General features: G+C 42.7%; 1 protein-coding gene across 1 annotated transcript in view; it reads left to right on the forward strand.

Annotated features, from left to right (window-relative positions):
* The window catches only part of BUB1 (BUB1 mitotic checkpoint serine/threonine kinase), a 44,294-nt gene that overhangs the window by 12,548 nt on the left and 19,525 nt on the right, over window positions 1-12,221 (forward strand). Inside the window, exons 6-11 of the mRNA XM_073336764.2 lie at window positions 6,318-6,367; window positions 6,478-6,668; window positions 7,899-8,059; window positions 8,441-8,796; window positions 11,435-11,493; window positions 11,875-12,012. Coding sequence (XP_073192865.2) covers window positions 6,318-6,367; window positions 6,478-6,668; window positions 7,899-8,059; window positions 8,441-8,796; window positions 11,435-11,493; window positions 11,875-12,012 — 955 coding nt within the window. The remainder of the gene's footprint in view (window positions 1-6,317; window positions 6,368-6,477; window positions 6,669-7,898; window positions 8,060-8,440; window positions 8,797-11,434; window positions 11,494-11,874; window positions 12,013-12,221) is intronic.

The following is a 12,221-nucleotide window of genomic DNA, read 5'->3' on the forward strand; positions in this document are numbered from 1 at the left end:
CTCAGCCAATTGCTTCGGCCGCCATTCCAGAGGATGAGCATCCGTGCCAATCACGGGTTCTGCTCGACAACAATCCAAAGCACTGCAGACCGACGCATGTTCATTTTCATTATCTGAATCAGATGCCACCAGCAGAAGGTTGATTTTCTTTTTTGGTGGTTCAGGTTCTGTAGTTTCTGCATTGTAGTGTTGCTCTTTTAAGGCTTCTGAAAGCATGCGCCACGCCCCGTCCCTCTCAGATTTTGGAAGGCACTTTAGATTCTTAAACCTTGGGTTGAGTGCTGTAGCTATCTTTAGAAATCTCAATTCGGTGAATTGAAATACTATATCACCTTCTTTGTGTTTTGTCAAATCTGCAGTGAAAGTGTTCTTTAAACGAACAACATGTGCTGGGTTATCATCCAAGCCTGCTATAACATGAAATATATGGCAGAATGTGAGTAAAACAGAGTAGGAGACATACAATTCTCCCCGAAGGAGTTCAGTCACAAATTTAATGAATGCATTATTTTTAACGAGTGTCATCAGCATGGAAGAATGTCCTCTAGAATAGTGGCCAAAGCATGAAGGGGCATACGAATTTTTAGCGTATCTGGCACATAGATCATAGAATATCAGGGTTGGAAGGGACCTCGGAAGGTCATCTAGTCCAACCCCCTGCTCAAAGCAGGACCAATCCCCAATTTTTGCCCTAGATCCCTAAATGGCCCCCTCAAGGATTGAACTCACAACTCTAGGTTTAGCAGGCCAATGCTCAAACTACTGAGCTATCCCTCCCCCATAAATACCTTGCCACACCGGCTACAAAAGTTTCATGCAAACACCTGTTTTAAATTTCAGGTGACATTGTAAATAAGAAGCGGGTAGCATTATCTTCCGTAAATGTAAACCAACTTTTTGGCTGAACAAGAAGTAGGACTGAGTGGACTTGTAGGCTCTAAAGTTTTACATAGTTTTGTTTTTGAGTGCAGCTGTATAATAAAAAACCTCTTACATTTGTAAGTTGCACTTTTGCAATAAAGAAATTGCATTACAGTACTTGTATGAGGTGAATTGAAAAATACAAATATTTGCACTTTATATTTTTTTATTACTATCTTATCATTTTTAAAGTGAGCACTGTACACTTTATATTCTGTGTAACTGAAATCAGTATATTTGAAAACTTAGAAAAGAGCTTTCATGTGATACCCAGCTTGACCCATTTGTCACATATCAAAATTTCCACCCCTTGGTGGAGGACCTGGCAACTGGGACCTGGAGGCAGCAAGTACTCCCTGAGTTACCCCTTCTCCCCGCAAATGCACAGAGGGGCACACCATTGATCAAATTATGATTCTGTAGATTTTTACGAATCAAATGATACCTTCCTTACCTTTCTATCATTAACCAGCCCATGGAATTACATATATTCCCAGACTAAGAAGGTTCCTAACTGAATCTCAAGTGGAGTTAAGTACTCAGCTCTCTTTGAGAGGTGGGGCTTAGCCCCCACCCCTCTCTTCAACATTTACTATTAACTAGCTTAACCAGCTCCCTGTGCTCAGTATGCTGGCTCTTATGAATCCCATTTTTAGGCACCTGACTCTTCTCATGCATTGTGTAGGGAACCTGGGTGCCTAACTTTGGGGTTGTGAATTACACTAAGGTCTGGTCTGCACTTAACATTTACACTGACATACCTACAGTGCTCAGAGGTGGGAAAAATCCAACCCCCCTGAGCAAGGTAGCTGTCACAACCTGATTCCCTGTGTAGAAATAGCTAGCTTGACAGAAGAATGCTTCCTGTTGACCTGACACTGTACAGGGAGGTGTTCCTACAGTCACTGAAAAACTCCTTCTGTCTGTGTAGCATTACATCTGCATTATAGGGTTCTGCCAGTATAGATATGGCACCATTGTTATGCTGGGATAGTGTAGACGTAAGCGGTGCAGTGCCAAAGTCTCCCTTATGAATCCCACCCTCTCTATGATACTTAACTGTAGCTGTTCTTAACTAAAGACTTGGACAGGGCAGGTTGTGATTCCAATTCAGCGCAGGGAATTGAAACTTCAGCCCAACCACAAAGTACTCTTGCTTTGTATAGTATTGTAGTGGAGCACAAGCTCTGCTGTAGTTAGGGTCAAGACCAGCTTTCTGTTTAATACTCAGATCTTCCAAGTGCCCTAAAATCCACATGGTTATACAGATTGTCTTTGAGTTCAGTGTGCCTTATGGGGGTGTGGAATTAGGTCAGTGATCCATATTTGGGGCCATTTGACCAAGGAGTACCTGAGATACAGCTTCACACCCCACAAAAAACAGTAAAAGGATGATTAGTTTAGTTCTCCGGGTGAGTGGGGGCCTAAGCAGTTCTAAACCTTGTGAACCTACTGGATTATATTGAGTGCATGCAGAGGGAGGCTAAAGGGTTTGAAAGCTAGTTACACCTCATGGGACCTGAGTGACTCAAGGGAGAACATTGCAGCAATTGGACCTGTACACCGCTTGGGCGCTGAAAGGTCAAATCCAATTGTTGGCACAAATCTTAAATTTAAAAAAAAAAAAAAAAAAGACAGACATGTTCCTCCAATATGTTTCTATCAAAAGGCTTTGTTTACATGGGGAAAGGTAATCTGAGTACAGCAGACTATTCAGAAGGCCCTGAAACTATTTTTGAAGAGAGAATAAATTACACATGCCAGTGCTGGGAGGGGAGGGTGCCTGGGGTGGAAGAGTAGGTGGGAATATGAGGAGAGGGTTTGGGATGCAGGGAGGGGAGGTGGTTAATTGGGGATGGATGAATAGGAGAGTGTGTGGGTGTGTCTAGTGAGGAGCAGGGGCTGGGGGTAAGGTAGACTGGGAGGTGGGGGTCACTGGGAGCTAGGTGAGTCCTATGGGACTGTGGAAGAACAGGGACGGGGCATTTGTTCAAGCCTACATACCTGTCTTGTGTGCAAGAATCTGTGGATCCCAGCTTCTCTAGGAGGGTCTGACCCCTCCTCCCCATCCTCTTCTATGAGCTGGGATCTGAGGAGATGTGTTCCTTTGGGCGTGTCTGAGCCACTCAGCTTGCCCCTGCAGTGTGTGTTGGAATCTGGGGGGTCAGTCCATCTGTGGAGGTCTGAGCTCTTCTCCCTGCCCCCCATGTATGCCAGGATCTGGGGAAGTCCTGCTCCTCTGAGTGTGAAGCTAAGTAACATACCGTGTGAAATCGAGGGTGGTATGTAGCAAGCACATAGCAGCTGTGTGGTCTAGTGGAGAGAACAGCGGTCTGGGACTCGGCAAAACTGGGCTCTATTTCTGGCTCAGCCACTGACCTGTGGGATGACTTTGGCCAAGGCATTTTAACCTCTGTGTGCCTCAGTTTCCTCCATTGGTATGTTGCGCATAAGGTTTCTCTCCTTGAGATCTACTGATGCAAAGTGCTATGTAAGAGTCAGGTAATATCATTACCTGGCCACAGGAGCATCTGAAGTGCACACTTACATGATGATTACACCTGCCTAAATGACCACTGACTCCTACTGACGTTACTTTCAGTTTAAAAAAAAAAAAGCGCAGACTAAACTAAATGACAAAAATTCTTTGTTAACACAGAGTTAAGGTTGCCTGGTGGTATTTTGTGTCCTTCCAGGATGTCAAGTTCAGCAAATTCAAACTTGTGAAAACCAGGAAATAGAGAATTAAGGTGCACACTCATGCCCTCTTTGAGCAGTGCCTCATTATGCTCGTAAAACATACTCATACTCTGCCTTTGCAGTGGTCTGAACAGAAGTTACCCTAAACCTGCCCTTCATTGAGTTTGGGGAAGGGTAAGTGAAAGTATAGTGTTAAATGGTGCATAAGGGGGAAGGATTTGTAACAGGGGTTTAAAACTTCATAGATGTGGTGTTCTGTCTGTGGCGTTGGCTAAGTGCAGGTCACACTCATCTCCTGCCTAATTGCTGACAGTCCCCATGGCAAGAAGTCACCTCTACCTTGCTAGTGACACATGCTACACAGCACTAAAATGAAGTGTACTGGATCTCTCAAGGTATGCATGCACCTCTTTTTCCTTTGATCTCTCCCACACACAGGGCTCAGAGGGAGGTGCTCGTATATTACTCCTGAGGGCATTCTGCACCAAAAAAAAAAATCTGTGCACGATATTTTAAAATTCTGTGAAATTCCACAAATTTTATTTGTCAAAATAACACTCCATAATCACACCAGTTTCAATTATTTTGGTAATTTATTTCAAAATACCTGTCAGCAAGTATGTCTGTAACAATACAGACACACACAAAAATTCCCCTAAGAGTAGAGTTTTAAAGAAACCACTATGACTACCCAGTTCCTGTTTCTCTGCCCCCTCCTCCCCAAGACCAGCTGGGGGGCCAGACACCCACAACCCCTCCCCCCTAGAGCCCAACCATAGTGCCCCCCCCCACCAATACACCCAAAATCGCTGCCCCCGAGAGCCCAGATACCTGCACCCCCTCCCCACTGCCCAAGCCCAGCTGCGGAGCCCCCCTTGCCCAGATACCTGCCGCCTCTTTCCCACCCCCCGAGCTCAGCCGTTGTCCCCCAGACCAGACACCCTCTCCCAGAGCCCAGGGATCCAGAGGGAGAAACGGCTTGATGCTTGGTCCCATGGTTGCATGGAGTTTGCTGCGCGCTGCCGTCTCCTTCCCTCAGGGTGTGCTGTGAACTGCAGCTGCCAGGAACCCCCTTGCTCTCTCCCCATCCTCCCTACAATGTCTTCTATTTATGAATTGAGCTCTGCCGGGCCCAGCAGCCCCTAGTGGTGGCCAACAGCACTGCAGCCCATTTCTGTGGGGGAAAGGATATTCTGTGTGCACAATGTTAATTTCTGCAAAATTCTGCATTGTGCGGTGGCGTAGAATTCCCCCAGGAGTAACAAATGCCCCTGGAGAGCTACAGCCCCCCACTTTGCCTCATATCACAATCACAGCTCTTCCAAGCTGCTCTGATTAATCCATCCACCATTCAATACAGCTACACCTAACAGGGAAAGCTGCTAGAGTGCATGGAGATAAGTCCCAATGGCTATTGCCAATTCCATGGAGGCTCTGGGTGTATACCTTAAGTCTGTATTTCCTGGGTTTCACCAATTTGAGGTTTGCTAACTTGACGTTCTGGAAGGGTATGAAATACCACTTGGCAATCTTAACTGTTAACTCGGTTTGGTTTGGTTTGGTTTTGTTCCATTTAATGAAGTTCTGCATAGTTGTAGCTAATCAGTATTGGAATTGTCTTGGCCTATCCACACTTGTCAGACCGTTATAACATAACTGAGGTTCCATCCCTATTGTGGGGGGGCTATAATTATACTATACGCAGTCTCCAAGAAAGATACATCTAGATTTGCATATAAATTGGATACACTGTTCAGCTCAATCATGCTACACTCTTGCACTTCAATGGTTCAGGATGGGAATATGGTTAAAAGATGGCTTGCTTCCACCTGAAGTGAAAAGCTATGGACCACTTTGTGTTGAACTCCATTGTCGTAAATGGCAGCATGGTGTAGTGGTTGTGAATGGGCACTTGAGACTAAATTTTGCACCATGGTAAATCTCTGAGGCCAGTGTAGTTGTGGGGGGTCCTCTCTCCACAGGAAGGAATAATGGTAGTGTGGTCAATCATCACTGTCTCACATCATTTGATAATGACCTTCGTGTCTCATAGGACCAGAGTTGACTGGTTCTAAAAAGGAACGCTGTCTGGCTGGAAGACTGTGGTGTGATGTAGACCCTGAATGTATTAATATAGAGGAGAAGCTGTGCAGTGGCAATCCTCTGCTCTGTCAGACCCACGTGCCTTTCCACTGTAGGGAGGGGATGAGGAAGCCATCACACTACCACACTGGGGTAGTGAGAGGTAAACAAGATACAAGAGTGAGATTTGAGATAAAGGATTGAGGAGAAGAGACTGAGGAGGCTTCTGCTGCCCCCACAAGTCCCTCACTTTAAACTAAGGTTACTAAAAAAACTTGAGGATCTGGTGAGGGGAACAAACCATGAGTCTGTTTTCTAGGTATGCTGTCCATTCATTGATGGAATGAAACCCTTAATAGCTGGTATTGGTTTAATAACATGGCTAATTTTATAGCTCTACCTATGTCTGTTATGGGTCTTCAACTAGCTCAGAGTCATCAAAATTTGTAGCTTGGGAAGGTGGGAAGATCAATATGTCTTACATCTTTCAGATTTTATATTCTGGGCATCACAAAGTGTTCAACAGTGAAAAGTGGATTTCCTGAATTCTTGGCTGAACAAAATAGGTGGACATTTTAAGACTAGGCTCTCAAAGCTTCTTTCTACCTTTTTAGGATCCAAATCTTTCTGCAGCTCAGTCTTCTCAGGATGGAGCAGGAAAAGTGTAAGTAGCACTAATACACACTCAAGTGTGCTAGACAAATGTGCTTTAAAAAATAATCAAAGTCCTTCATAGTGAACTTGAATGCATCTTTCACACTTTTTTCTCCACAGAGAGTATCTTACCTACATTTCAAAGTCAGCAGTTCTTCCAAAGCTATCTTCAACCTCCAATGAATTTGAGCAAGTGGCAATGTACAATAAAAGTATGCTCATCTGTGAAGGTTCAGAGCTTTCATTTGAGGAAGTGAGAGCGAAGATTGTTTACCGAAAACAAGAAAGATTGAGACGACAAAAAGAATGGGGTACTCTATCTACTTCCCTTCAGAAATGTCCTTGTCCTTATCTCCAGGGAAAACTAGTTGGTTAAAGTAACTCTTCATCGCTGACCCTATTCAGAGGCCTGCATACACTTCCTAGGCCAAATCTGACATCCCCTCTCCTGTCCAAAGAGTAGAAAAGGCATACATGGGACCCTGTAAACATCAGTGAATGTGTCAGATGAATTCCTTCTGTGACTTGAGGAACTTTCTGGGAGGCAGTGCCATTCAGCCCACCTGATAAGAGAGCAAGAGAATGGGACTAGGATTCCCTAAACTGACTTCAGTGGCAGTGTCCAGGATTCCCTAAACTGACTTCAGTGGCAGTGTCCAGTCAATCTTCTCAAACCCATCTTTCCAATATAGTACAGCACACTCTCTCCCTTCTCCCCTGAGGGGTGGAAGGAGTGGCACTTGAGGGGCCAAGAGCAGCCTATGTGGTCTAGCAGCTGATTACCTTCTTCTTACAAACCACAGGAGGCTTGACTTTCCCAGATTTACTGGAGATAGTGAAGGGAGCCAGGAGGTATTTGTAGACAGCTTTAAACTTGACTCACTCTCTCTACATTTCTCACAGGTCCATTTTAAAATATTTGAATTTCCCTTTTTAAATTGAAAATTAAGCACAAATTCCACTCAGCACCATACAACTGCATAGATCATCTCACACCTTCGCCATCCTTATTGCAAACAAATGCGTGCTCAATGACAGTAATGGAAGCGACACCCAGACAACCTTAATTCTTCCTTCTGCCATGCAAAACACACAAACGGTACTGTACCTTTACCTAGTAAACAATAACTACTCTACAAACCATGCAACGAACATAGTTCACAAATCAATTTTAGAGAAATACAGAACCCCAAAAGGGAAAACACCTAAATAAAATCACAAGCAAGGAAACAGTCACCCAACACAAACATTTACCCCGAGAAGATAGAGTTCTGTGACACTGGTTGTCTACTGTTGACTAGCTCAGAGTAGGGCTGGTGGGAGTGTGAGAAGCTGATGTATGTAGCTGTGTGGTTTTATTTCTATTTCCTGATTAATTTAGTTTTGAACACATTATTTCCCTGTAGCAACCTAAATTGTAACAGCTTTTTATATATCAGTATTTTATTTAAACTAAAGCACCTCATATCTGAGGTGGGGAGAGAAAAGCCTAAATGGACATTCATTGCCTGTTTTGCTTATTATGGTCTTACCACCTTCAGAAAAAGAAGAGAGGGACTATGCAAAGAGAAAAGAATCTGCCATCCTTGAAATGCAGTTCTTGCAACAGAAGCTGGAACAGCTCAGTCAGCTGACCAAAGACTATCCAGAGGCTAAGCTGGAAGAGGCATCCATGCTACAGTCTGTTCCAGATAGAATGGTGGTAAGTATCTACTCTGATCAGCACCAGCACTTTTGTATCAAGTAGTAAAGTTTAGCTTTCTTGCTATGTCTAACTTGGGTGTCTAACTTTAACCCACATGTTTTGCTAATTTAACTTGGAAATCAAGATTCACTGACGTACCTATTTTCCTGTTTTGTATTTGTCTGACATGGCTTTCAATATGCAATTTTTAAAACGTTTTTTGTAACTATTAAACCAAAAGCCTACTTAGACCACCAAGGGTTTATTTTTAGCTACATGTGAAAGTTACCTTTGTATGGAAGACTGATTACTTTTTTGTTTCTGGATGGCTACAAGAGCAGTTTAGCAATGATACAAGAGTTTGCCTCTATGTTTTTTGTTTTTGTTTTTCTTGTAAAGGTTGATCCATGTGTGAAACCAATTCCTGCTCTACAGCAAGATTGGACAGCACCTTCTCAGGCGACAAATCTGCAAACCTTATGGTGCCTGGAGCAAGACCAGTTGCAGTCAAGGGCTGCAGCAAGTACTTCAACAGCAGATACTTCTGTACCACAGCCTGTTGAAGCTACTAGCCATCAGTCTATGTCAGAGTCACTATCAGTGGTAACATATGAAAAGGTCACAGGCGAAGCTAAACTAGATCTTGGAGAACTCCAGAATACTCTATTACAACTTGAGCTCAAGAGTTGTGATGCTGTGTCTCAGCCTATTCAGGAACATTCCGCCTTCAGTCATGGCCATTCTGTTGGACAGCAGTAAGTACAAATGGCCTTTCTAATTCTTGCTTCAGATGTTGCTCAGACTCTTTTTATAATTAGACTACATTACTTTAGCTGTGTATTTTGCTCCTATCCTTGATAGGTTGAAACTCTCTGCAGCTAGTCCTACTGTGAAACTATTGATGGCACTAAAGGAAATCAGCTGGTCTGAATTAAGTGTTAAATATCCAGTTGGCCTCTTTTATAACCCAAACTTCTTGTCACACATCTCACCCAAACTCCCTAGTGAGGATTCTTTTTGTGGAACTAATACCCCCAATACTGAATATTACTACAAAGTATCTCTCAAGGATAGAAAACTGTGACACCAATGCTTTATAGGGATCATTTTAGAAAATGCAATTCTGCTAATATGTATAATATAGTCATTGAAATATCTAACTCTTCCAAGTCTCAACTTTTAACTTGAAGTACTACTTCTACTTCCTATCTGCCATGGTCTGTATCTAAGTTGTGGTAATCAAAGTGCTAAAGTAATCTTCAAGTACAACTTTAATTATTCAGCCCCAATATCCTTAGCTTGTCTAAAATACACCATTTTGGGGGCAAACAGGGACAAGCTGGGTGAATAAGCAATGCTCTCCTTCTGCTGTGCAGCTCTGAGGGGGGAAAAAGCTCCACTGTTCTCACAATCCTGCCTTCACTTATGGTATGCCAAAGAATTAATTATTGGCTCATGTAGCTGTGAGTAGAAGCTTAAGTGTGCAACTGAGTTGAAAGAAGAAGGAAAAAATGAGCTGGAGAAGTAAGGTGGCCCACTACAATGCAAGGAGGAAAATTAGAAAGACTTGTATGGGATGGTGACAGACTGAACCTAACCATGCTGCAGAATTGTCGTTGGATTCAAGCTACATCTAGCAAAGCTTAATAACTGGTCACACTCCCATAAGGCATCAAAATGCCTTAGAATCATAGAAGATTAGGGTTGGAAGAGACCTCAGGAGGTCATCTAGTCCAACCCCCTGCTCAAAGCAGGACTAACCCCAACTAAATCATCCCAGCCAGGGCTTTGTCAAGCCTGACCTTAAAAACGTCTAAGAATGAAGATTCCACCACAAGGCATCCAGATCAGACTGAAATGAGGCATAAATTTAACAGTAAGAGTAATTAACCAGTGGAACAATTTACCCAAGGTCACGGTGGATTCTCCAGCACTGACAATTTTTACATGAAGATTGGATGTTGCTCTAGGAATTGTTTTGAGGAAGTTCCATGGCCTGTGTTACACAGGAAGTCAGATTAGATGATAACACTGGTCCTTTCTGGCCTTGGAATTTTAGTTGTACCCACTGAAAGAATGAACTAAATGAATTCCCCAACTTCTTTGTAGACTTTGAGCCCATTAGTAGACATGCTAGAAATCTGTAGGGAACATTCCTTCTATTTAGGATTTATGGGACTCTGAGTTTATTACCTATATTTTGTGACTTATGATTCCAATACTAGGCATCATTGTAAGACATTTCAAATATAGTAATAGCTATTAAAATGAACTGCTGGACCAAATTCTAGGGAACATTTGCAAAACCCAAATCAAAACTTCAAGTGGTCCAGTGTTTTGAAACTGACAACTTTGTAAACATCAGTCTTAAGCAGAATATTGCATAGTTCCAGGTTTTTTTAGTAAGACTGTAATGACTAGCTCCACTGCTTCCAGTTCATCACACTGCTGTTTTGTAAGCACACCCTGCTTTCCCTTCTTACAGTATCCAGACTGCCCCGGGGCTTCTAGCATTGCAAATGCTGAGCCTTGCTGAAGGAGGCTGCTTGTATTATCCAGATGTGCTCTATGGGTTGCAATGAAGAAGACTTTTTTTGTTTTCTAAGATTGAGAAGACACTTCTTGCTTTCTTAAATCCTCCGTGTTAATTGCTTTGTTAATATTACAACTTCTATGTTTTCAGCTTTTAAGTTACTTGTTTTTACCAGCTGCTTACATTTACCCTTCTGAATCCATCCCATAACAGTGTTGCAGTTTAGGGCAGTAGTTCTCAACCCTGGGGGTACGCAGGGTTCTTCCAGAGGGTACATCAACTCATCTAGATATTTGCCTAGTAGTTTTATAATGGGCTACATAAAAAGCACTAGTGAAGTCAGTACAAACTAGTTTCATAGATAATGATTTGTTTATACTGTATACTATACACTGAAATGTAAGTACAATATTTATATTCTAATTGTGTGCTGTGACACCTTTGTATTTTTATGTCTGATTTTGTAAGTTTTTAAGCGAGGTGAAACTTGGGGGTACGCAAGACAAATCAGACTCTTGAAAACAGGTACTGTACAGTAATCTGGAAAGGTCGAGAGCCACTGGCTATGGGGATCTAGTTGTTTGACTGCAGCTTTCCTAAAGAAAGTGCAGTTATAGTGCGAGCATGGGGATATCACTGTCTGGGAACAGCCCATCATGAAACCACTACAATACTTATTGATCAGGAACTCTCCTCAGGGAAAGACAAACATCTTTTATTTGACGCAAGCTGGGAGACATGATGCTCAAAAAGCTGAAGTGTGTTACTGGAAGTGTCTGAGATGAAACTAGAATACATTTAAAGAGGGGTGTTTTTTTTTAACCCCTCTCAGACTAACACTCTTACCCTTTCCTTTGAAGGCACTCAAATGTGAGCACTCCTGGTCTCAAATTAGATCACTGCACAGAGATGAAAGAAGGTAATTACTGAGCAGTTTCAAAAACAGTGATCCCATTGCATGTGTCTTATTTATTCTGCCTGGGGATGCATACAGTGCAGCTCTTCCTGTGTCAATGAGTCAAGTCTTCTTACTTGGGAGTTACCAATATTTAATATAGATATTTAGAGGTCAGTTTATGTTGCAGTTATACATAATGCCACTGTATGCACTTGAGACAAGTTTAATTGATCGACATGCATAGAACAGCATTGTACTCCAATCTTTGTGTCTGCAGATCATAATGCTAGTTGCATTAAATAGTATAGGAACACTGATGCTTACCACCAAACCATGGAAAATGATAGGTTCCAGAATCTGCTTTGACATATTCAAAAGTTGTTTAAACTCTCCTGTTTTTAGCACCTAGAATTGGAAATGCTTCTGTCAGCTTTGGAAATGCTTCTCAAGCCACCCCGAACTCCTCACTGGGAGGAGTGATGCAGGCAACTCCGTTCAAAGTGCAGCCCTCACCCACTGTTCATACTAAAGAAGCACTGGGTAAGTATGTGGGGTAAAATCCTAGCTCCACTGGGCTCTTTTGTCCTAGATTCCAGTGGAGCCAAGATTGCACGATAGCCTCTTAAAAACAAAGCTACTTACTAGAAACTGGCTTTAGGATACCCATGCCTTCGTTGGCAAAGGGGAACCATAAGACTACTAGCACAATATGAATTCTTTCCCATTTGGAATGGGTTGGATGATCTGGA

The sequence above is a fragment of the Lepidochelys kempii genome, chromosome 3 (genome assembly GCF_965140285.1).
Source record: "Lepidochelys kempii isolate rLepKem1 chromosome 3, rLepKem1.hap1, whole genome shotgun sequence".
Lineage (NCBI taxonomy): Eukaryota > Metazoa > Chordata > Testudines > Cheloniidae > Lepidochelys > Lepidochelys kempii.